The sequence below is a fragment of the Haliotis rubra genome, unplaced genomic scaffold (assembly GCF_003918875.1).
Source record: "Haliotis rubra isolate DU_JTF1 unplaced genomic scaffold, ASM391887v1 Scf9, whole genome shotgun sequence".
Taxonomy (NCBI): domain Eukaryota; kingdom Metazoa; phylum Mollusca; class Gastropoda; order Lepetellida; family Haliotidae; genus Haliotis; species Haliotis rubra.
Window position 1 is genome coordinate 3,300,531 of NW_025767634.1, and position 25,336 is coordinate 3,325,866.

The window sequence follows — 25,336 nt, forward strand, 5'->3', positions numbered from 1 at the left end:
TGTGTTTGGTAATCATGTATCCGTTGGGACACCTTCACATGCGTTTGAAGGATAAATATCCAACATGATTTTGGTTTGCTTTGTTGTTTTACGCCACACTCAGCAACATTCCAGCTATATGGTGGCTGTCTGTATATAATCGAATCTGGACCAGACAATATCCAATATATGCAGTATGACCACACCACAGACCCTATCTCAACAGAGGACATTTTATTTCAGTCAACAAATTCCTATATAAGACACAGTAACAACCAAGAATGCATGTACCAACACAAAAACAAACATTGTTGTAGGTTTCATATGACCTAGTGATTACAATGAGATTCACTGCAACCAAAACCAACCATACACAATGCCACACGTCACACAGATACTACACAATTTGACAAGTATACATAGAGGGCTTCAACAAGACTGTTTTCTCTCGAATTAACATCTACAGTTTGTTTTCTTGTTTATGTTAAACTAACAAAGTAGCATATATTTTATGTATGTCAAAGAGAACATATATGGCATACTCTTTTACTGAGTATAATTTTTAGGCAATAAATTTCAAATCAATAAGTTCGGCATTTTACTTTAGGTGAAATGGTCATGGAAATCTATGAAACAAGAAAACATAATGTTTTAGAATGAAGTATATAATCACTTCACTTGGGAGAGTGAATGCATTTGGCATATTTACACACTCTCATACACATTAAGACATTCCTCTGTAATAAAACAACACTAATCTCTTTACAATTTGATAACAATATGTTTATTTTCCAGGTAATTAAATGCACAATTGTCAGGAATACCTATAAAGTCCTTATTCTTTACGTGATTTCACAACGTAAATAAACAGGACTGAGTGAGTAATGGTGTCTTATACCACAGTCAGTAATCTCACACTAATATCACATTGGTCTTTAAACCAGGACAGGACAAACCAGTGGTGGAGACACATAGCATGAGTGAGTGAGTTTTGTTTTTTCACTGCTTTTAGCAATATGATGGCAGGGAACACCAGAAATGGGCTTCACACATTGTACCTATGTGGGGAATCGAACCCGGACCATTGGCGTGACGAGCGAACGCTTTAACGGCTGGGATACCCCACAGTTGAGATTACACACAATCAGGTCAAGTGCTGTACCAATCTATACCCAGCGGGTTTACTGTTACAAAAGGTGTGAAGAAAGAAAGTTAATAAAAACATACTCAAACAAACATTTCACTCTTAATTATGTCACATAAACAGTATCCAGTGCTCGGAGTATAAATGAAGTATGAATCTTCCAAATATGTACCTGAAATAAAGGTCTATTCAGGCTTCAAAATCAAGGACACATGTCATGGGTTTCTATTCCCAACCAAGATATTGAATATAGATTCAGAGGTCCCTGAATTCAACTACCACAGCAGCAAGCAGCAAGGTATCCCTATATTACTAACACTGCTTCTGAAAACCATCTTGTACACAACCCATCATTCATCCTTCATCACACAGATCTCTCTTTATCCTTGTGTACATGGGGAAGCTCAATCTTTATCCCCAAGCTTCTCCTCCAGCTTCCTCAGTTCATTATTGGCCATTTCATCAGCTTCGTCTTCAATCTGGAAAACATGAGTATGTGACAGATTAGTATCCTACAATGATGTCCTTACAGAATCTTTTCACACCAGTTGGCTTACTGAATTTTAAAAAAACAACAACAATGGGTCATTGGTGAAAACCATTTTAAAACTTCTGCTGAAATACATATATTATGGGATGATTATCGATATGAAAATTGTGTTATCGAGAATATCGTACGTGCAAAGTTTTGTGATAGAATAAAGATTTAAGTTACTCACACAATACACAAAGTTATGACTATATTAATGGGCTGTTTTGTTAGTAATCCATGAAAAGGCATGTAACTACTTACCAGTGATGTGAAGCAAATTCCTTTGTTTCAGACATTTTTGGCATTTCTGCTCGAAGTTACAACTCCGATATTTATCGATAATCAATCAATAGTTAGTAAACGATCTGTGATCTCTATGACCTGTTTGAGTGGCATTTAGAAGTTGGTATGATGAACAATGACGAGAGTTCTATGGATATACAATTTCTTTAATCTTTTTGTATCTCTATGATCTATACTCATGGCCAGCCCTAGTAATTAATATGCTGAAACGCTGCATTCATGGTAATAAGGAAGCGGTGGTTATAGATCCAACTATCTCCTTTGTCCATCAACAGTTCAACCAAAATGTGATGACATTTACGAGAGAAACAGCTGGCCTTCGAAAACCATGTGCTCAGATGAGACATCAATGGCCATCAAGGCAGGTTCTCAAGAGAACATGAAACTTTATACATCTTCCACTAACAGCCAATATAGGCAGGCTTCAACTGACCTGCTCCACTGACTGTACTTCAGGGATATAGAACTGCAGCATGTTCTGTACACCATTCTTCAACGTGACGACCGAACTGGGACAACTGGTACAGGACCCCTGCATCTTCAGCTTCACAACACCATCATCAAAACCCTGAAATGTAACAGTTAAACTGACATCATTCACTTTTGTACATACAGTCTTGTACATTCAGTCTCACACATTCAACCACCTCTGTAGTATAGTGGTTAGAGCGTCCGCCCGGAGCGCGGAAGGTCGCGGGTTTGATCCCGACCTGCGTCACACCAAAAGACATTAAAATATGGTACTTGTTGGTCCCTGCCTGGCTCTCGGCATTAATTGGTACAAGAAGGACTGTTTTGCTCGGAGTCAGTATAATGTGTCTGAGTGGGGTATTCATGCTTCACTGCGGCATGGTATCTCAGTGGGCTAGCACTATAAAACCAGCTTCAGTCTGGGCTAGTACAAGCAGCCGCACATACACATACATCGTCATATGAGCGAAATATTCTCAAGCACGACGTAAACCCACTTTCACCTCACCTCACCTCTCCAGAAAATGGCCCATTGTTTTGTAATGTTCATTCAGAAACGTGATAATTAAGTTTATACCCGGACTTTGTGAACGATAATAACATGTGAGCGCTATGACGGACACAGTTCTTGATGCAAGAATTGCTGAGAAAACGTTTACTTATGCAGGGAAAATAAGTAAGCAAATATTATAATCATCAAACAAAAGTGAGTCTTTTTTCTTGACAGATATCGCGATTCGGCAATATTCAAAGCTAAACATCGATGTATCGTTGCCCATATGAAGTATTGTATCGGGATATATACGACAATGTAAAACTTTGTATCAATTCACTGTATCAGCTGCCCATGGATCGATGTATCGATGCGTATCGATGAATCGTCACACCACTATATAGAAGTGAAGTTCAAGCACCCAGGTTTCTTGTTTACATGAAACTGTATATTGATTAAGCTACTGATGTATGTGTAAATGGTATGTTCAGTGTAACTGCCAAAGGTGAACAGTAGAGCCGGACAAGAAGAGTGAGTTTGCTTTCAGCAATATTCCAGCACTATCACAGAAGGGTACATCAGAAATGGCTTCACACATTGTACCCGTGGGGAATCAAAGCCAGGTCTTCAGCATGACAAGCAAACATTTTATCAACTAGCCTAAGTTTCCCCACTGCCTCTAAGACAAGACGAGTGAGTTTGCCTTCAGCAATATTCCAGCAATATCACGGAAGGGTACATCAGAAATGGCTTCACACATTGTACCCGTGGGGAATCAAACCCAGGTCTTCAACGTGACAAGCACACATTTTATCAACTAGCCTAGGTTTCCCCACTGCCTCTAAGACAAGACGAGTGAGTTTGCCTTCAGCAATATTCCAGCAATATCACAGAAGGGTACATCAGAAATGGGCTTCACACATTGTACCCGTGGGGAATCAAACGTTTTCCAGATTGAAGATGAAGCTGATGAACAGCAGAACAAGAACTCACAGCAGAACTTACCATGTAAACAATGTCTCCCCCATCCTCCTGCACTGTTGGCCTGATGCGAGTGTCCAGCAGCTCCTTGATCATCAACACTGTCTCATCATCATCAGGATGGGCTGCTACAAAAACAGAGATTTCCTTGTATACATGGAAACACACAACCCGTGAAGATTCAAGTTAAATTTGATCTTCAGCAACCCATGCTTATCATTAGAGGCAACTAACAGGATCAGGATTGCTGACTTGGTTGACTCATCGCAGTGTATGAAATAAGGCCCGTCCGACCGCCCGAGACAGGCTAGATTTCTGCAGGACGGTCTAATTTTACAGCTAGCCAGCCCGATGGGCGGGTGAAAAAAAATATTCAGATGACGTGTCCACTGGCACTGTCTATTTAGGATTTAAGAAGGACTGGTTAAATCTCTTCTGGGCTGGTAAGTTTTTGAAGTTACCATCCCCGATGTCTGGCTGGGTTTTTGGCTTATTTCATACACTGCTCATCGTATCCCAATTGCGTACATCGATGCTCATGCTGTTGATCACTGGATTGTCTGGTCCAGACTCGATTATTTACAGACCACAGCCATATAGCTGGAATATTGCTGAGTGCGACGAAAAACAACAACCAAACAAAACCTTATATTCTCACAGGAACACACACTACACTGACATGCAATCTGACACTGAAATATCCTAAGAGCTTCCCTAAATCTTCTCCCAACTAAGGAAATGATCTAACTGTAATCAACATTGTGTAAAAACCAGAGGTTTGCTGGCTTGTCTGTACTATCACTGAAACATTCTAAGTGATGGTTCTTGTTTTAGGGATCAGAATTGACCATTTTGAATTACAATACTGACAGTCAGGGGCCAGATACAGGATAAATTGAAATGTCGATAAATGTTCACTAAACATAAGTCTATAACTCATCAAAAGGTTATGGTAAATTTGAGAGTTGTAAGGATTTTCCATAGTGGAAAAGTTTGCGCAGTCTGATAATGACATAACCTCTTAGTACTGATATGTGAACTGAGATAAAAAAAAATTAAATAATCTATAGCGAATACATTATACAATGTGCATCTCCTCTACACAGCTCTCTTCACTGAAAAATAAACTGTGCAGAACACACAAGAAAATTTGGTACTTCTTTCTTTTTAATAATTGCAAGATGTGTGAGGAAAGTATATAAACACAAGAGCATTACTTCTTTTATACTCACTGCTTGCCAGTGCCTACTACTTCTATGTGTACTGATTTACAACTGTCTTGCTACAGGGCATTATATACAAGGACTTACTTGTGTCAGAGGAGGGCTGTTCATCTGTAAGAACAGGAAGGTTGGAAGCAAAGAAGTCCATGATTGTGGCAAAGATGTCTGGCTTCAGAATACCCCACTCCACGTCTTCATCAATCTACAGCAGATGTTTCTTTCATGAACTTGAGAAGAACGGGACACAGCATTGACAAAACATCTCAAGGAGGATTATTACACTTACAGTGGAATTTTGATAAAATTCATAATCTATTTGAAAACAGTAAATCAACACTGAAACTTAGTGGAAGCTCAGTGGTTTAGATCACTGACTTTCTGTGCTGACGATTAGGTACCTAACTCTGGGAGCATGGGTTCAATTCCTGGATGGTCCACCCCAAACAATACTGGAATCTCTATTTTACTGAGAAAGTGTAATCGTTATTATATGGTAATAATCAGTAACATATGTTACAGTTAATTAACAAGACCATACACCTAGCCAAATGTTCCTGTTGGACAGGAGTTTATAGGTGAAGGACAAAATGAGGCATATTTTACACAACAGACAAAGAAAACATACATCAGATATACTAAATTTGCTGAATGTTTATAAACACATGTGAAACACATTACACACATGTTAAAAATCTCACTTTCATCATTTGTGTATTTTTAGTATCTTACCCTTGTTATTGTGATGAAATTTGTTCCAAAAAACACTGCCTTGATGCCCTCAATCTTGAATAGTTGCCTGGAAACAAAAGCAAGATGATCACATTGCCTAAATTACAAACATCAAAAAACATCAGATAATGCTACATGTGCTAAACAGTTGTACCCCAAATGAAATCCGTACTCAATGTTCATGAAGAGTATGATGGCTTTATTTCAACAGTGGACATACATGTATTTCTGGTTTTATCTGTGAAGTGTCAAACCGAAAATATGGATTGTGCTTGCATGCATGTGTGTGGCTACTTGCACTAGTCTCTACTTACACAGGGTTTACAGTATTAGCCCCCTGCGATACCATGCTGCACTTTAGCATGTACATCCCCCTTCAGAATCTGAACCAACCAGTCCTTGTTCTATGCTGACTGCTCCACAGGCAACAACAAATACAATGTTTCTAACATCTTGTGGTATGACATGGCTGGGTATTGAACCACCAACCAACTGCGGTGGTGGTATTACAAAACATCTCATTATTACACATGAGGTACTGGAGACTCAACTCACTTTGCTAGCGGTGAGCAGTAGGCTGACTGGGGATTAGGAAAGTCAAAAGTTCCAGACTCTAGCACTGTCACACCAGGAATAAACTTGAGGCTGTTAGGATTAGGTGTCTCTTGAGTCTGGATGAACATTGTCCGAGCTGCAAAATGTCAAATTTATTATTAGCATTCATAGAAACCAATCACTGAAATGATAGCATAAGCTTCCTTTCATATATGTGATCATAATGATTTTTCTAAAACTACATGCCTAATCATGCTAAAATCACAATTGTGGTGAAAGTGGGGACATTATACCAGTACCTACTTATTATCATGATTATGGGGGAGACAATGTTTACATGGTGAGTTGTGTTGTTCTTCTGATAAACACCAGTGGCAGTCACACGGAAATTGTAGTGAAAATGCCATTATTCATACATCTGTGAGTTAAAGCAGAAACTGTTCTGTGTTTGAAACTAATGGGAGACCAGAGGTACTTTGGGTTCACTTCTGTGTTGTCTGAATCTGGGGACAATCTAAATGTTTGACTTTTAACTCTAGGGGAATGGACCCTTGACTTTCATGCTTAATGTTTAACATTGATATGTGTATAGGTGTTGCAATGATAAATATCTTGTCACTGGTGAGTATTTGAAAAGGACCACCGTAAATACATCTTCATATTTCTGGCATGCATTGCCTCCGAATATTCCTTACCTTGCTGTGTGCCCCAAACAAGCCTGTGTCTCCCAAAGAGATTTGGACTTGTGTTGCGCTGGATGTGTTGACAAAGACATCTTGCTTTCACAAGGCTCACAGACACTCGTGCAGAGCTAAAATACACAGCACCAACTACACACAGCAAGAAACAAAATCAAATCAAGTAACAGAGAACCTTAAATGGAACAAAATCAAGATACCACCATATTATCCATTCCCAAAAATGACAATGGTATCGTTCACTCTTATCACATGAGATGGAAGATAAATCTACTGAGTGTATAATTTAATGCTTTGAAACACATAACTGAACATTCACTGATAAATCAATGCAACCTCCTGGATGATAAGCATGAAAAGTGATGCTAATAACTGCTATACCAGTTGAGTCTAAAAGTCTTGGAGAATGTGAATGTTTGATAACAAACCAAACCATCAACGTGGTTTGAATGTCAGTTAACAAATGAAAAACACTCTTTTTAACATGGTGATAAGCATGACAGAGTCAATTAGAAGATAATCCTATAGTGTTTACTTTGGAAGTGATTATAGTTGGTTGAACGCTGCTAAATAGCATTTTTTCACTACTAATATTTGGCTAGAATGCACTTTACCAGGCGCAGCCCTCGCTGCTCCCTTTACGATCCTTAGGTTTAGGGTTAGGGTATGCCACCCTTTACGATCCTTAGGGTTAGGGTTTAGGGTTAGGCACCCTTTACGATCCTTAGGGTTAGGGGTTAGGGAACCCCATTAATCTGAAACAGTGCGCCCGGTAAAGTGCAGTACTCCCTAATGTTTTAGTAACAGCCAATCAAAAACGAACCTACTTAAGGTTATACATTATATGTTCATGTATATGTTCGTGTGTGTGTTCGTCTCTCTCTCTCTCTGTGTCTCTCTCTCTCTCTCTCTCTCTCTCTCTCTCTCTCTCTCTCTCTCTCTCTCTCTCTCTGTGTGTGTGTGTGTGTGTGTGAGCTATAACATAAGTATTAAATTAATATTCCATGAAAGTCAGTTGACAGTATTTTCCAGAGCATGCAGATACGGGCATACATTGCCATTACGACCCACAGTCTCGCCGCATTGTAAATGTTAGACACGTGTTATTTGAGAGACACATGTTAGAGTGTAGACCGTGTTTTGGAAGCCGAGAGTCGCGATGGTGTAGGACAGCATGACCGACAGTGGAATCTAATGAACTAGAACGCCGACTATTGATATTTTGGTCTTAGTCCTGTAACGTAAGAAAACAGGACATATTCATGATATTCTACATGTTAATAGTATCATGCAAACAGGCTTATTTTCTTTAACTAATTACCTCACAATTGACTTCTGCGCTTTCTGAAGCTGACGAAAAATCCCCCTCGACGCCATTTTGAAGGACCGCGTTAACGGAAAATGTTAGGTAATAGATCTATTATATCAACAATTCTTATGATATATCAGATCATAACAGATGAAATTCGAAGCCGCTGAATACAATAACTCAGTAATATGTGAAGAGGATATTTTATTATAACGACAGAAATGGACGACAACTAACCGGAAGTTGTCAATTAATTTAGTGCGAGTCAGTCCAGCTTCCCTAGAAACTAGAGCTCCCTGCAGTTCGGGTTTTGAAAGGTGTCTGTTTTAGGCTAGAAAACGTTTGTGAGTATTGTATAAGATGCTTGTTTGAAGGTTTTGGGTGTTTGTTGAAAGGGAGGCAACATGGATTGTAGTCAGTAAACTTCTCGCCGCCGGTTACTATCTATCGAATTAATAATGCCAGTGTTTTTAAGTGCAAATTATCTAATATATCCCAATGTAATGTATCTAGGTACAATGATGGCAGTGCAGTGGTTTTTACAATTCCTAGTCTCATGATGGGATTCGAAGCACACGCTTTCTGAGCCGAAGAAGGGCCAACTGTCGACACGCCCAAAGAAGTGAACAATGAACTAGCTAACTACTTATTGCTTAGTTAAAGGTTGCACACACTGTTTACTCACCTGTCATGAGTACACATGTCCCAGGGGAAATAGTTGGGGACTGAGACTTACTCAGCACAAATCTAATATGAACTATAGATTTGGGGGAAATGTTACATTCATACAATTTCCAAGTCAAATCATTCTCTACACCGTGCTTTATTAGCATCCACTTTCTTTATTTTGCTTTTACCCTATTTATTGATATTTTCACACATGGATCTAATATTGTTCAAATCAGTTTTAAGCAGACGAGAAAACACAAGGAGGGTGGATAGGCCACACAAGACTGTACAGGCGTAAAGCATGTGGGGAAACAGCAGCTTAATCATTAATGTCAAGCAAAAATGTCACCTCATAATTATGATATTGATAAAAACAATTTCTACTGTAGTATTTATTAGTGGTGGTCCGATAATAATCGAAAACAAACAATTTTGGAACACTTGTTTGCAATAACAATATATTTCACAAGGTTGGTTTTGTCTGTTACATTTCATAAGCACTACAAGCTTGTTGACTGAATTTATCTTAAAGAGGAAATGTATGTTCCTTTAAAGCTGTGAAATTTGTAAATGCATTTTGTGCAATTTGCAAAAATAAAAAAAAATAGAAACTGAAAGAACTACATGTTTTTTAATATATTTTTGTGTATTAACAAACATAACCAGGAGAATTTAATAAATGACGCTAACCAATTATTTCGATGATTGATCGGTTGTAATGTACCAATCATCAATTCTGGGATTTTAAACAATTCCCAACACTAGTATTTATGCATTATGTATTGGTAACACTGATTTTTATTACCATCTTTCAACTATATTTTAGCACATCACTTATAGTATTCCGATCTCTCATTGTCACAGCACAATGTCACATTTCTTCAACGGCATTTCACACAAGTGGTCAATTGAGTTTTGTTTGGTTGGTTTGGTGTGTAACGCCGCCCTCAGCAATATTCCAGCTATATGGCAGCAGTGTGTAAATAATCAAGTCTGGACCAGACAATCTAGTGATGAACAGCATGCGCATCAATCTACACAATTGGGATACGATGACATGTGTCAACCAAGTCAGCGAGTCTGACCAATCGATCCCATTAGTCACCTCTTACGACAAGCATGGGTTTCTGCAGACTAATTCCAACCCGGATCTTCACAGGTCTGAGTTTTGTCATCCACCAGGCTACTTAGGGTCTATGGGTTTCTGTTGTGCGTTTTCAACAATGCTAAAATGGGACTTGTAGGTGTTCTCTAATGCTTGTTACTTTACATAAAATCTCTTACAGTCTACTGTAACAATACAACTAAACCACAATTAATTAATGACACATGATAAATTACTAAGGATGATTATACTTGTAGAGATCCAAAAGGACCTGTAGATTTTTCAATGTGCTGATATTGAGTACATTTGTTTCTTGTATTCTTACTGCGATAATTGTTTGATCGTCATTCTAGAAGTTGGTGAGTCAGTAATAAACCATGAAGCCAATGAGCTCAAAACGTCACTCTGTGCAATAAACAAGAAGTTGTTATCCATGAACCCGTATGCTTTATTCTTGTATTGTGCAGTATGTCAAGAGCAATGTTTATTCTTGCTAAATGCACCCTCTGTTGCATGTCTACTACTGTGGTATCAGGAAAAATTGCTGAAGCAATGTTTCTCACATTTATCAAGTCAAAAGGAAAAGATCAAAAGTTTTCATATGAAAGTTAAAATCAAAATTAAAGCTTGGGAATTCCGTGAATGCACAAAGGGTAGATGTAAGAAAATAATGAATAGCATCAGATAACTTCCTTTTATCATAGCTGTTACTACCCACCAAATCCACAAAATAATTTCATGAAATATATGCCCATGAAAAATTAAAATCAAATTTAAAGCTTGGGAATTCTGTGAATGCACAAAGGGTAAGAAAATAATGAATAGCATCAGATAACTTCATTTTAGCATACTGGGTAGTTGTAACTACCCTCCAAATCAAAAAAATAATTTCATGAAATATACGCCCATATGTCTCAATGTATCAACATTGCTGCAAAAAAACATACTGATGGAGACATCTCCTTGACTTTACAGACATGCTTTAAGGATATGATTCAAAGTTGGATTTTGTTAGCTTGTTCGGAACATCATACTGACATGGTGTTTGAATGTGAACAAAACACACTGATTTCATGTCTGTAAAGTCCTCTTTATGCTTACACAATGACACAGTGTTCTGAAGATCAACATATAGGTGCTATGGGTGTGCTGCAAAACACAAAAGTTGCCAGACATTTCAATATTTATCAGAACACCATATGATCTCTTTGATTTGGAGACATCATCTACAGCAGGGAAACACTCATGAATTTCCATCTGTTTGAGTCTTCAACTAAAACTATCTTCAACTTTGATTCTCACACTGTTATTATTCTTTTTCTTCTTCATTAATAATATTCCAATAAAATGTTTCTATTATTTTTATTTTTTCAGGAAATGCCAGCCCATGCCAAAGTATTCATTAATTATGGCCCTTACGAGGCTAATGGGATCGTGGAACACAGAGAGACTAGACTAGAAGGTCTACGAAGTGAGTACTCCTTAAATTGATTCACCAGCATTTCATTTTGTCATAAATTGTGTCATTTTCATTCAATAATAATAATAATACATTTGTAATACCCACCTTACAGATGCTCAGAGGGGCTAATACAGTGATAAAACTGAACATGTACAGTGTACTCTGTCAATACCGGCATCAGTCGGGACCAAATTAAAATGCCGGTTTTGACAGAGTGCCGGTTTAGCTAGGTTTGCTTATGACGCCTGCGCACACGGAAGTTCGCTGTCGTACTGTCACTTTAGCATTAACAAGATGTTTGAATAAGAAACAAGGCAGTGTCTGAATGCACATTCATGTTGTTTAAATCAAATAAAAATGTCTGAAATCTCTTATTAAATTTCAACTGATCATATATTATCGGCAGAATTAAAATTATAAACTATCTCGAACGATACCCGCCATCACGATTCGCCTCTATGTAAGTGACACGTGCCACTCACTAATTAACAAGAAACTGATTGACACTTCCCGTTTCTGAATAATCTCGGGAGTCAATACCCGCGAATCAACAAAATGTAAACACTTGCTTGTTTATACAGTCAAACTGCCCACTACATGTATTAATTACTCTGGGTAAGTGTTACGTACTACCCACTGATTAACAAGATACTGATTAACACTTCCCGTTTCTGAATAATCTCGGGAGTCACAGCGAATTGTGTTGTTACATCATTTGGACCTAATTGCATCAAAGGGTTACGCCGTCTTTCATGTGCCGGTTTTTACAGATTCGTTTCCATAACAACTTGTTCGTTGGGACTGAAAAACAATGCCGATATCCCGAATAGACAGATGCCGATGTTTACAGAAGTTTCTAAATGATGATAACGTGCATTTCTGCCGGGACTGAAACTTTGTGCCGATGTAGACAGAGTGCCGGTGTTAAGAGAGGCCGGTATTGACAGAGTCCACTGTATACATAAAACAGAGAATGATTATCTACTGGTACACGGATAGAAATAGGTGAGTCTTAAGCTGTGATTTAAAGGTGTCTTTAGTGGTTGTATTTCTGAGGTTTTGGGGAACGAATTCCAGAGTTGTGGGCTGACGAAAGAGAAAGCGCGTTCAAAAAGTCCTTTTAGTGATTTTGGTTGAGTCAAGAGAGAGTCACTGGAGGATAAGTTCTTTGAGATAGGATGGAAAGTTTTTATTGTAGAGACAGTCGTGAGTGAGGGCGAGGAGTTTGAAGGTGATTCTTGCAGAGATGGGAAACCAGTGAAGTGACTGAAGAGATATGGTCATAGCGGGAAGAACGGGAGATACATCCGGCCGCTGAATTCTGAATGCTTTGAAGTTTCTGAATTGATTTAGATGAATGAGTGAAAGTTGTTTTACGATATCAGAACTATTTCCCGCATCACAACAGCTGAACCCGTGAAGACCCTAGTTAGAACTGATCTTCAACAATCCAAGCTTGTCATAAGAGCTGACTAACAAGACTGAGTTGATGTATGTCATCATATGCCTAGATTGATGCTCATCATGTCAACCGCCTGATTGTCTGGAGTATTTACAGACCGTTGTCAAGTAGCTGGAATGTTGTTGAGTGCAGCATGAAACAACAACCAAATCATAATAGCTGTCTTTGCTCTGTTCACACAATCTGGTATACAATAACAGATAGCCTGCTCCACAGCTGTAACTCATATTGGTTCATTTAATCATTTAATGTTCAGGATGATAACAAATTTAAAAATTTATACTAGGAACACAATTATTTCATGATTCATTAAGGTAAAACTAGAATTAAATTTATTAAATTATTTCCTTCAAGATGTTTGAAAGTTTAACTAAAACAATAAGTCCTATTGTGACCCCAGACCCCCTTATAGTCAACACCACCCCAGCATGGGGTACTGGGGTCTACTTTACCCATAGGGCCTAAAAAAAATAGGTTGTGGTTCCGATTTCCCGACCGACCCTAAATATTCCCGCCGAGCCTAACAATTTTACTCACCTCATAATAAATTAAATTTATTTTCTGACACATGAGTAATCTGAGTAATGTAAAAATATTTTGCAAAAAAACCAACAACCCCTACCTACCTACCCTAGTTCTGAAATGTAGGAAATAGGAACCACAACATTTATTTTTTTTGGCCTAGTGTTGTATACAAGCTGTATACTTACAGGTCACATGCAACCAAAAAATCAAATATAATTAAAACACAATTATCACTTATTCATGACATATATTATACATTGCTGGTTACGAAAAAATATATAAACAAAATTATAAGCGTACAATCGCAAATCGAAAGTGCAAAATTGTGTACTTCGGTTTACTTCCCAAGAAACGAAGCAGCCGGGATACCGAACCCAGTCAGAGCGGGTGGGTGTGCACTCAAGTGTAACGGCTGGTTGCAGATGCAGGTTGTAGATGCCTTCACGGCTAATTGTGTGTATATATATAGAGAGATGTTGCGTTTTGTAAATACATGCTCATTTTTTGTGTATAACATTTTGCAATCAACAGACATCATAACATGTCATGTGTTCAAGTATCACACCTGCCTGTCTGTGTAATTACATAATGTGACAGAGACCGAACTCGGGCCATAAATCAATGCATTTTGTTTATGGTGTATAGCCTGATTGGTGTTAAGTTCAAATTGCATGTGGTCAGTGATAGCAGCTGTGTATTGAATATTGTCATTAGCAGACAGGCAGGCAGACACACAGGTGTCAATAAAACAAGACATTAAGTTTTGTCTGTGACAACGACATATCTATATCACAGTTAGAAATTCTGTCAACGCTAAATAATGACATTGCTTTTAAGTATCGAACTGAGAAAGTGACTCGGTGAGAAGAACGTGTGGTGAAATAGACAAATGAAATTATATAAACAGTTAATTTACTGTCATAACATATAAAAAGCTCGCGCCTGTGAGATATCAACAAAACATTAGAAAAATATTCACCCGACAACCCGCTTCCAAGTTGCGCCAACCTATTTACTTGCGCACGTGCTATGAGCGCAGCCCAGCTGTTGAAACCCGTTTTCCCCAGAAAAGTCTGGGGAAAATTAGTGAAACGTTTGAACTCCGATTTCGCGCGTTTTTTTTCATCGCGTTATTTTTCAACTTTCTAAGTTGAATTTGCATTTTTGACGATTTGTTTCGGTATGTCCATACCGAAAGGTATCAGAATCTGCAAAGTTGTGTTTTACGTTGCATGTGACCTTTAAGCATCAGGATTAGATTGTCTCAGGGAACCAGGGGCCCGTTTCACAAAGCAATCGTTGCCCTACAACTGTCGTAAGTCTTATGATAATGTTAAAGTATGGGAGTTACGATCACCTTAGCCCTACAATCGCTTTGTGAAACGGGCCCAGCACTAGATCAGTTTCCCTTCTGCTTAGCTCTTTCTGTACTGCAAAACGCAGGCCCTCATGTCTTTGTGAGGATCACATTGGAAAAAAATTAATTTATGAGATAATCCCAGAATCAAAATGCTTCAAAGTACAATACATCATGATTTATTGTACTGGGAAGCATTTCAAGTTGGGGGTCATCCCCATTTTTTAATATTTTTTAAAAATCTCTAATCCTTGCAAAGACACGAGGGTCTGTGCTGCAAAAGCCTTTTTCTATCAAACTATATAGACTGGGTATCAGTCTACATCTTGATTTGTGGCACGTGAAGGCTTAGCAGGGCTTCAAGGATGCGCATATGTGTTGTCCAGTATCCACAAAGGTAGAGAATTGATGCAGAAAAACAAAAACACTGCATTCTGAGACAAAAATACTGTCAGTTTTCCCTATATCGCACCAAGAGTAGTTATGGTGATCACCAGAATGGTTACGGGTGTCTGTCATTTCACCCATCAATCATGACCACTGTCCACACGATCATGATTCATGCCAGGCTGAGGTAGTTCACTAAACATATAGTACATATTAATATAGTATACTAGTATTACATGACCTTTATATATATTACATCCAAGGACCCTTAAAATTGATTCTATAGGATCCACTGGACCCCACTTTTGGAGGTCAAGGTAAAACCCAGGCTAAAGTTACTGGATCAGTTTCTGCCATCAACTAGCCATTATGTTATGGAACAAACTTTATGGATAACAACTTCTTTTGATTCGTGAGTGCGACGTTTCGATACAGATTCTTGTACCGTTGTCAAGCATAATGGGACATGAAGAGGGGGGAAGTGTATATATACTGGGATGTGACAATGTGACAAAGAAAACAACATAATTAACATAATTGGCTAGGCAGAAGGCTGATGAAGCCAGAGAGTAGACAGGCGTAGAAGCCAATGATGTACAAATGATAATGACATGTTTATACAGCAGTGAGTTTATACAGTGGATTGGGCTTGGTGGATGAGTGCATCATAAGCGGATGGAATGAAGTATCCTTGGTCTCGGTTGATGGTGGGCTTTTGGCGTTTGATGTGGATGGCTTCGGTGAGCTTGCGTTTAGTGAAGTCTGTTTGTTTGTTAGAGAGACAAGATTTAGCCCCCATCAAGATATCCATCCCCTACATTGGCAAACCGTCACATCAAATCAGCCGCCTCCTGAAAGATCAAGCTGGCATAGATACCACCTTCTCCGCGTCCTCCAACCTTAACAACGTTCTCCATGCCAATGGAAGAAAACCCGCCACCGTAAAGAACAACAACCCAAAATGTGTCATCTACAAAATAAACTGTGATTGTGGGCAGAGCTACATAGGCGAAACTTCCCGACCCATCAACACCCGAGTGAAAGAACATCAGACCTCTGTTACCAATTCCGACAGCAAATCAGCCATTTCCGACCACATCAAAGCAAGCCCCAATCATCAAATAGAGTGGTCTGACATCACCATTCTCTCTAACAAACAAACAGACTTCACTAAACGCAAGCTCACCAAGCCATCCACATCAAACGCCAAAAGCCCACCATCAACCGAGACCAAGGATACTTCATTCCATCCGCTTATGATGCACTCATCCACCAAGCCCAATCCACTGTATAAACTCACTGCTGTATAAACATGTCATTATCATTTGTACATCATTGGCTTCTACGCCTGTCCTTTGTCTACTCTCTGGCTTCATCAGCCTTCTGCCTAGCCAATTATGTTAATTATGTTGTTTTCTTTGTCATATTGTCACATCCAGTATATATACACTTCCCCCCTCTTCATGTCCCATTATGCTTGACAACGGTACAAGAATCTGTATCGAAACGTCGCACTCACGAATCAAAAGAAGTTGTTATCCATAAAGTTTGTTCCATATTGTACTTCCCAACTTCTAAAATGCCACTCAAAGAAGTTAGCCATTATGTTTACTGGGTCAGTTTCTGCCATCAACTAGCCATTATGTTTACTGGGTCAGTTTCTGCCATCAACTAGCCATTATGTTTACTTCATGTTTCAGCTGTATTGAGAAATGATGGACACAGCAGTCAACTGGTAAAGATAGATGACCGCAACACTGTGGAAGTTTACGTTAATGGAGAACTAATTTACAAATGTGACATCCGAGATTTGGACCATGGTAAGTCTGCTCTTCAAGTATCTGATGGAGGCTACGGCATTCATTTTTCATATTCATAACACATTTGACAAAGTGCTACCATGATCAACAGTATGAGCATCAATCTACAAAACTGGGACACGATGACATTTGTCATCCAAGTCGACAAGCCTGACCACCTGATCCCGTTAGTCACCTCCTACGATAGCATAAGTCTAAATATAGCACAGAACCAGCCCCTCACTAACTCCACAGTCAGTCAGAAACACTGTTGCACAATGTACAATGCTACCTCCAAACACAATGTTGACATACAATCTATACTTATTATGAAACTATATTTATTATGAAAATTAATAAAACTTTAATTAATAAACAATGTTATACCGGCATCCCTCGCCATAACGCGGGTCTTGGGGTCCATGGATGACCTCTCGCGTTATTAGACACCCGCGTTATAGTAACGATTACATAACGCGGAACAAAGGCCAAGTAAAAACATAACAAAACTGCTATTTCATGTATTGTGCCCAGTCAAAACTATATCGTATTGTTGGAGGTGAAAAAAAACAAAACTTTGTAAATCAAAAATAGATGTATGTACTTGAAACTTGCAATCAAAGATCACAAGACATGATAATTCAATTGTTGTTCCTGTCATGCTACCTGTTATTCATCTAAGCCGGAAATAGCAATCAGCTGGGCACACATCATTGTTTTGGTCCAATGTACTGGTGATTCAGTTAAAAACGATCCGAAAATATAACATCCAAGAATTTCTGTTCCATTATCAGAATAATTTATATGTCAAACAGTTATTCTAACAGAGATCTTATATATTGCTATCGTATAAGTATAATGCATGTTTTCTACGAACATATTTAACATAATAATAAGCATTGCTAAGCACTTTGGGTTACTTTGTATCTTCATTTATCCCAAACGCCATGGGTATTCAGGATACAGTGGTCCTGATTATTCCCCATTTGTGATGGTTGATGTAGTTACACATTCCTTGTCAGTGGCTTTTGACAAACTGGTTATCATCGAAATTTCCATCCTTTCCAGGTTCCTCACGTTACTGTCAGACTACGACAGGACTGAAAATATTCATAGCATTATTATTTTAATGTCCCTCACTCATGTTCCATGTAATTATACCTCCTCTCTGTTTTGTCCAGGTGGAGATGGTGGACTGGATGACCTCTGTAAGGAGGCCCTAACAGCTGTCAGAAAGGCTTTCTAAGCCCTATGCAGCATAGGTTGGAGGCTGGGAGGTGAACAGCCTGAACAAAGGTGTCAGGGGTTGGGGGTCAGGGGTGTATTGTACAACTGTTACTGTAGCTAACTTTCATTCTTGCTCAATCAGTATCAGTGTATTGTTCCTTGTCCTATATAATGGTGGCCTGTCAATACTTATAAGGATACTGCAATTGCCCAGAAAAGTGAGATCACTTGAAAACATAATTAATATTTTTTGTTTGTTAATATAAAATTATGGTGAACTGTACTTTTACCAATATCAGGAATCACTTCTTAAGTTTTGTCTCTATTTTTTTGTAATGAGATAAGTATGTGTTTCCATTTACCTTCCACATTTGTGCAATACGACTCAACTGCATGGAGATTAGTTTTTATAGAAGAAATTAGTAAATTCACTTTGATGAATTAGACAATTAGTACTTTGATAAACCATGTCAAATTCAGACACTTGAAATATATTTGTGGTGAAAATCTTATAAATGAAGACTGAAGTGTTTGAATGTTCAGCTACAGTTTTGTTTCAGTAGATAATCGAGTTTGATTATTCTCTAGTTTGGGCGTTTTTTTTGTTTATTTCCTTTGTTTACTTATAATTGTTTAGAAACATTTAACAACGTTTTTCTGTTCTATAGTAGGATTATTTTAGCACATTGTTCAGCGTAATTTTCTGTCGTTTATAACTTCTTCCTTTATGCCAATACTTTGCCACACTAAGCTGATAAAAGACAAACAATTGGATAGTTTCATGATAAAACAAAAATATGACTGTGGTTACCATTTTTGTCTTGTCAATGTTGTATGAATAAAAACATCATTGCTATTGACTCTTTTGTAAAAATATCATATCAGTACTGTACATTGAACAGCAATAAAATATTGTAACATTTTACGGGAGCTTCGTGGACGTGTTTTAAACAGTATGTGTGAGTGAGTGTATGTCGTTTTGTGCCGCGTCACCAATATTTGAGATATCTGGCACCAGTTGTTAGTGGTACAAACAAGGATTCACGTTTTGGGGTATGATAGCAGGTGATGATTCTGTTCTCAAATTAGTCCCACCATATACTGGGTTTTCACTGACTTGTTAGCTGCAACACCACAACATCCAGAGGGTTTACACCTCTCTTGAATAGCAAAACCATCTTTTGTAGTGCCCCATACAGTTACTAGTAGTATACAGATAAGTACTTTTATAACGAACTGCTTTAAATTAGTGGTCATTTTTAGTGGGTTATAGCCGAAGTGTTTGTATAATTTCAGGATGGTCGGTAATCACTTTTTCCAGAAGAAAAATATGAAACATGTAGAACAATTTGTGTGGTGTCATCATTTTGTGAATGTCTTTATGTGCCCCAGACATGACGTTTGTCTTCGTCACCATGGATACAAGAACAATGGATGTTGCTGTAGATGTTCCAGATGGTGGCGTCATGTGATGCAAAGTAGAAACAAAAACTGAAATTACATATTACTAATAATTTCCCTTGAACATTTACAAAACGTGTGATTATAGGACATTTAGATTTCAGTTACCCTATCAAAATCTATATGTCATTTTATGTACAAATATCCAGCTTCTTTGACAGAAACATTTTTTAAAATCTCCGGTAACTAACTCATGTTTTCGTGATTTTTACTTTGCTTTTTTTTTGCTGCAGAATAACAGGACACGTACCTTTTAGCAAGAAAAGAGCATTCATCGTTCATTATTGATAACATTTACATGAACGAACAACGCCAAAGCGAATGACACGTACTCTAACCTACGAGTATTACACCCGGATACGTTTCAAGATCGAACCTGCCTCACATGCTCTTTCAGTGCATGACAATATCTTCCCTTATTCAATCCATTATCGTTTCAGTATGCATGTTATATAAGCTGTGGGCATGGTATTGTCACCACCTTACATAAAGTTGGCCCAAAGAGTGATTCATTTAGTCGAGTTCAAGGGCATGTACTTTCCACAGTGAGTACTATTGGCGACAAACGCAGTGGAATACATTTAAGGTGTCGCGTTTCAATGTTTGTTATATAAAAGGTCGATTTCTGGGATAGGAACTGAATTTTGCATGGGCAAGAATATGTAAATGGATACATTTATGTAAGATTTGGAACACATAGAACGATCGGGGTCAATGCCTTGAACAGATGTAACAATCATCTGTAGTTGAAAAATATGGTTTATCAGGAAGGGTGGGGCAAACAATATGTGTTTAGTCAAAGCAGTATTTCCCTAACAATACAGCTTCTTTGGTGAACGATGTTTGTCTTCAATGGATTTTGTGAATATTATTATTATAGAAACATCGTTATGCAAATATTTAATTTTAAAACTTGTAAATAGTTGTGAGTGTAGTATACATATTTCAATTAATTATCGTACGTACTATCACAGATTTATAGAATACTCTACGACCTACAAGGAATCAGTACGTCTCATGGCCTTCGTTAAACCACAAGGACAGGTACGTACTCCATGATTTCTCAGAAATACTCGAAACGTATTCTAAATATTACTCATATGTATGAAATATATGGGTTTCTGTGGGCACAGACATACGATCGGTGGCTGAGAGGCCTGAACGTATCCGAAATGATTATCAACGTGTTCTCCTGAGAGTTTCAAACACTTCTGCCAACGACCGATGCCAATGAACCTCCATCCCGACGATGAGGAAAGCTTCTTACTGGTGGTGTTAGAAGTAGCCTACAGCAACAGGGAGGACGTCATCACCATTCCATGATGCTGGTCAGGCAGTCCCTTCTTCAAGAGGTGATAAGGTGCTGAATACATGAGGATGGGTTCATATGAGTTCAGAACCCAGAACCCAGAGCACTGATACTTGTGTCATACCTAGTTCATTACAAGATGTAGTCCCAACTCTGCGTTGGTTTCAGGGGATGGGTCGTCGACCATCAATGATCATACCAAGCATTTTCCTTCGTGGAGATACTCGTTGAAGCGCGGTAACCAGTTTTGTCCGATTTCATCAACAGAGAATACGTCGTCACATCGACCCCAGCACGAATGTTTTGCTTGGGATTTTTTATTTGGTTCATACACGGCCTGTAAGCATGAGAGTGTAAACTGTTAAGAGTGCAAAATACATCCTTCGTAGTTAGGTGGTTCTTGAAAGGCATTTAGAAGTTGGACGAACATGGATACATGACAAGTGTTATGGATGACATATACATTCTGGGATCAATAATGCAGCTTTGATGAATTAGCATCCCTGTTTTATGTTCTAACTAAAACTAGCTTTATCCATACTTTTTCTATAAAGGGGCACTGTTGACCAGTCCTCTGAGATGCCGCATGGCGCTGTGCAGAGTTGCTTCCCTTGACCCCCGTATCCCAGTTTTATCCGATTATATTTTGTCATTGTTATATAGCTGTAGAATGTATGTTATGATACTTTAAAGAACTTGATAAAGGAAACTAATTGGGAGAGTATATTATCAAAAACTTCCAATGCTAATGAAGCTTGTGTAATATATATACTTCATTGGCTAAATAATACATAGTTAAACGTATTCAACCACAGAATGTTACTATAGGACCTAAAGACAAACCTTGGTTTGACAGTGAACTTCGAAGAGAAATTAGAAAAAGAGAACATTAAAGGAAAAAGCCATTTCGATTTCTGAATACTTCTGACCTATTTAAATACAAAAAGCCAAGGAATAAAGTAAATAATCCGAAAAGAATGGCCAAGGAAAACTTTTATTCTAATTTAAATCACTTTTTATCATCTCAGTGTACTCAATCAGGTGGGTATTGGAATATCTTTAAATGTTTGTTGAAAGGTACTACTTCATTGGGACCCATTACCCCTCCAGTAACTGATGATTCTGGGATACCTTCAGTTTTTACAGATTTGAATAAAGCTCAAACATTAAATGAATATTTTGTTTCTGTTTCAAATGTTCAAATGCCACCTGTTCCAGTAAGGTTTTACTGCTAATCATTCTACTACATCTCAACTCATAGAAATTTATCATAATATATGCTCAGCCCTAGATAATCGCCACCTTTACTGTATGATATTTTGTGATATTTCAAAAGCTTTTGACAGGGTTTGGCATAAAGGTGTATTGCACAAATTAAAAAATTATGGTGTTCGTGGAAACGCACTTTGTTGGTTTACTAACTATCTATATGATAGACGACAGTGTGTCTTTGTGAATGGAACATTATCAAAAGAACTAAATGTTATTGAGGGGTTCCTCAAGGATCTATCCTTGGTCCATTTTTGTTCCTTGTACATATCAGTGTTTTACCTGAAATTAAAAAAATATCACAAGAATGTTGCCGATGACTCATCAATCGGTGTTGCGGAAAAGATGTAACATCGATAGAAGCTACTCTCAACTATGGTTTAGCCCAACTGAATAAATGGGCAGAAAAGTGATTAGTTAAGTTTAACCCTAACTTGACCAAATTTATGCTTTTCAACCATGGATATTGTCCACAAGTTCCTCACTTGATCTTCAATAATGAAGATTTGGAGTGTGTACATCAACATAAACATCTTAGTGTTAACTTATCGGACAATACAAAGTGGTCTCATCGTGTAACTGCTGTAATAGAAAAGGCCGCTAAAATAGTTTCCTCATTACGGGCGTTAAAGTACGTCCTACCTGGAAATATTATATCAAGCATGTATGGGATGCTTGCTGTAGACCTATCTTAGAATATGACTCTGTGGTCTGGGATAATTGTCCCGCAGATATTTGTAATAAACTTGAAATGGTTCAGCTTGAAGCAGCAAAATTGTATCCGGTCTGCCAAAATTCGCTTCAAGAGCTAGTTTGTACAGTGAAACTGGTTATTTACCTTTAAATGTTATACGTACACATAAGAAACTTTGAACGTTTTACAAAATTGTTAACATGCAAACTCCTGATTATCTTTTAGACTTTCTCCCACCATCTACTGAAACTATTTCTCAATACAATTTGCGTAACACGTTTTATTTGGCTATTCCAAAGTTTCGAACCACAGTTCTCCAAAAGTCATTTATCTATGATTGTGCTTATTTATGAAACAATCTCTTCTCCACAATAAAATGTCATTACCATCATTTAAATTTAAATTATCTGAAAAAAATGATAAAATTCCTAAATATACTCATGCCAATAATAGTTGTCACCCCTTCAAGTTTTTTTTAATTGGAGAGGGAGTGTGGGGTGTGGGTGTGAGGTGTGTGTGGGGTTGGGGAGGGGAGGGGGGTGACAACCATTATTGGCATGAGTATATCTTCTATTTGGTGAAAGGAAGATTGGTATTCTACACACTAAGTTAAGACACTCATGTAGTTCTTTGAATGCTGGTTTTTTTTCGTATCAATTTATCTGAAAGTAAAGTTTGCCTTTGTGGTGCTCTGGTGGAAGATCATTTCTTATTAAAATGTCCAAAGTATGCCAGCTGCCGGTGTGATTTGATACAAGGCTTTGAAATCCTAAAAGTTAGTTAGATATTAACACCATTCTGTACGGCAGCCTTAGTCTGACACAAACTATAAATGAAAATATCTTTGTCAAGTCCATAAATTCATTGTACTTAGTAACATTTCAATTAATGCATAATAAACTCTGTCAAAAAGAAACGCAACCCCTGTCCTCAGATATGAAAAAAATTCGTTTGAATGAAGTTATTGCTTCAAACTAAATTTTATTCGAATGTATTGAAATGATACACGTAATTAATGAAGATTACCATCAAACAACTGCATTTGTACGCATAAGTGTATTTTATTGCTTATTCCGTCACAACGCATGAAATGACCCTCATGGTGACTTCGCACAAAAAACACATGCAAATCCTTGAAATGGCAGTTAATGTAGGGATGTATAAAAGCCCATGTGCTTCCGTATTATATTCATTCATTTGTCGCCGAAAAGCTGTGTTAAAAATGCCACGATTGAGTGCTGCCGACCGAAATATCGCCATTGGTCGTGTTCAAAGCCGGAGAAAGTTTTGGAACTGTTGCACGGCACCTAAATGTTCACAAAACAACGATATCCCGACTTTGGAGCCGCTACAACAACTTCAATTTGACCAACGATCGCCCGAGAAGTGGAAGGCCAAGAATCACGACCCCCCTTCAAGATCGGTACATCCGGGTCCATCACCTGCGTAATCGGCATGCCCTACCAACCGTGACTGCCACACAAATACCAGGTTTGAGGAGAGTGTCAGCTCAAACGATTAGGAACCGTCTGAAAGAAGCGGGTTTACGTGCCTGTAGACCAGTTGTTGGACCTGTACTACGCCCCTACATCACGACGCCGACGACTCAGGTGGTGCAACAACGTAAGGATACGGACTTTACAAAACTGGAGGCGAATCTGGTTTTCTGATGAATCACGTTTTCTTTTGCAACGTCACGACGGAAGACAGCGTCTGTATAGGAGACGTCATAAACGTTTTGCGCCCATCTGCGTCCGACAGGTGGACAGATTTGGCGGAGAAAGCGTCATGGTTTGGGGGAACCATCTCATACAACCAGAAATCAGACTTGGTGATCGTTCCAGGGAACCCTGACAGCCCAACGTTACATCAACCACGTGTTAGAGCTTCACCTTCTCCCGATTATTGACCAACAGACACAGATTTTTCAACGGGACAACGCCCGGCCTCATACTGCACGTGCAACAATGAACTTTCTGCAGAATTCCAACGTCAATGTCTTGCCGCTGACCCTCTAAATCACCAGACCTCAACCCTATTGAACACCTGTGGGATACTCTGGATCGACGCGTACGTCAACGTCAGCCGCCGCCACAGACGCTGCAACAGCTCGCCGTTGCACTGCAGGAGGAGTGGAGAGCCATTCCCCAGGAAAGAATCCGGCGTCTTATCCGTTCTTGTCCAAGGAGATGC

The 25,336-nt window shown here is 38.5% G+C and overlaps 2 protein-coding genes across 2 annotated transcripts; one reads left to right on the plus strand and one right to left on the minus strand.

Moving 5' to 3' along the window:
* Nucleotides 1-198: 198 nt before the first annotated feature.
* On the minus strand, nucleotides 199-8,587 carry LOC124263809 (NFU1 iron-sulfur cluster scaffold homolog, mitochondrial-like). Its single transcript, XM_046698539.1, has 8 exons — nucleotides 8,430-8,587; nucleotides 7,106-7,221; nucleotides 6,411-6,546; nucleotides 5,856-5,922; nucleotides 5,214-5,328; nucleotides 3,928-4,031; nucleotides 2,392-2,526; nucleotides 199-1,602 (listed from the first exon to the last, which is right to left on the minus strand). The coding sequence occupies exons 1-8, from the start codon at nucleotides 8,483-8,485 to the stop codon at nucleotides 1,528-1,530; spliced, it is 804 nt and encodes a 267-aa protein (XP_046554495.1). The 5' UTR covers nucleotides 8,486-8,587; the 3' UTR covers nucleotides 199-1,527.
* Nucleotides 8,588-8,661: 74 nt separating this feature from the next.
* On the plus strand, nucleotides 8,662-19,333 carry LOC124263811 (UPF0728 protein-like). Its single transcript, XM_046698542.1, has 4 exons — nucleotides 8,662-8,761; nucleotides 11,566-11,662; nucleotides 17,085-17,204; nucleotides 18,365-19,333. The coding sequence occupies exons 2-4, from the start codon at nucleotides 11,569-11,571 to the stop codon at nucleotides 18,427-18,429; spliced, it is 279 nt and encodes a 92-aa protein (XP_046554498.1). The 5' UTR covers nucleotides 8,662-8,761; nucleotides 11,566-11,568; the 3' UTR covers nucleotides 18,430-19,333.
* The last annotated feature ends 6,003 nt before the right edge of the window (nucleotides 19,334-25,336 follow it).

Coding starts and splice junctions, on each gene's coding strand:
- LOC124263809 (XM_046698539.1), bottom strand. CDS start 8,485: ATGGCGTCGAGGGGGATTTTTCGTCAGCTTCAGAAAGCGCAGAAGTCA. Junction 6,547..7,105: donor TGTTTGGGGCACACAGCAAG/GTAAGGAATATT, acceptor GACATTTTGCAG/CTCGGACAATGTTCATCCAG. Junction 5,329..5,855: donor ATTTCATCACAATAACAAGG/GTAAGATACTAA, acceptor CATCTGCTGTAG/ATTGATGAAGACGTGGAGTG.
- LOC124263811 (XM_046698542.1), top strand. CDS start 11,569: ATGCCAGCCCATGCCAAAGTATTCATTAATTATGGCCCTTACGAGGCT. Junction 11,663..17,084: donor TAGACTAGAAGGTCTACGAA/GTGAGTACTCCT, acceptor TTCATGTTTCAG/CTGTATTGAGAAATGATGGA. Junction 17,205..18,364: donor CATCCGAGATTTGGACCATG/GTAAGTCTGCTC, acceptor TGTTTTGTCCAG/GTGGAGATGGTGGACTGGAT.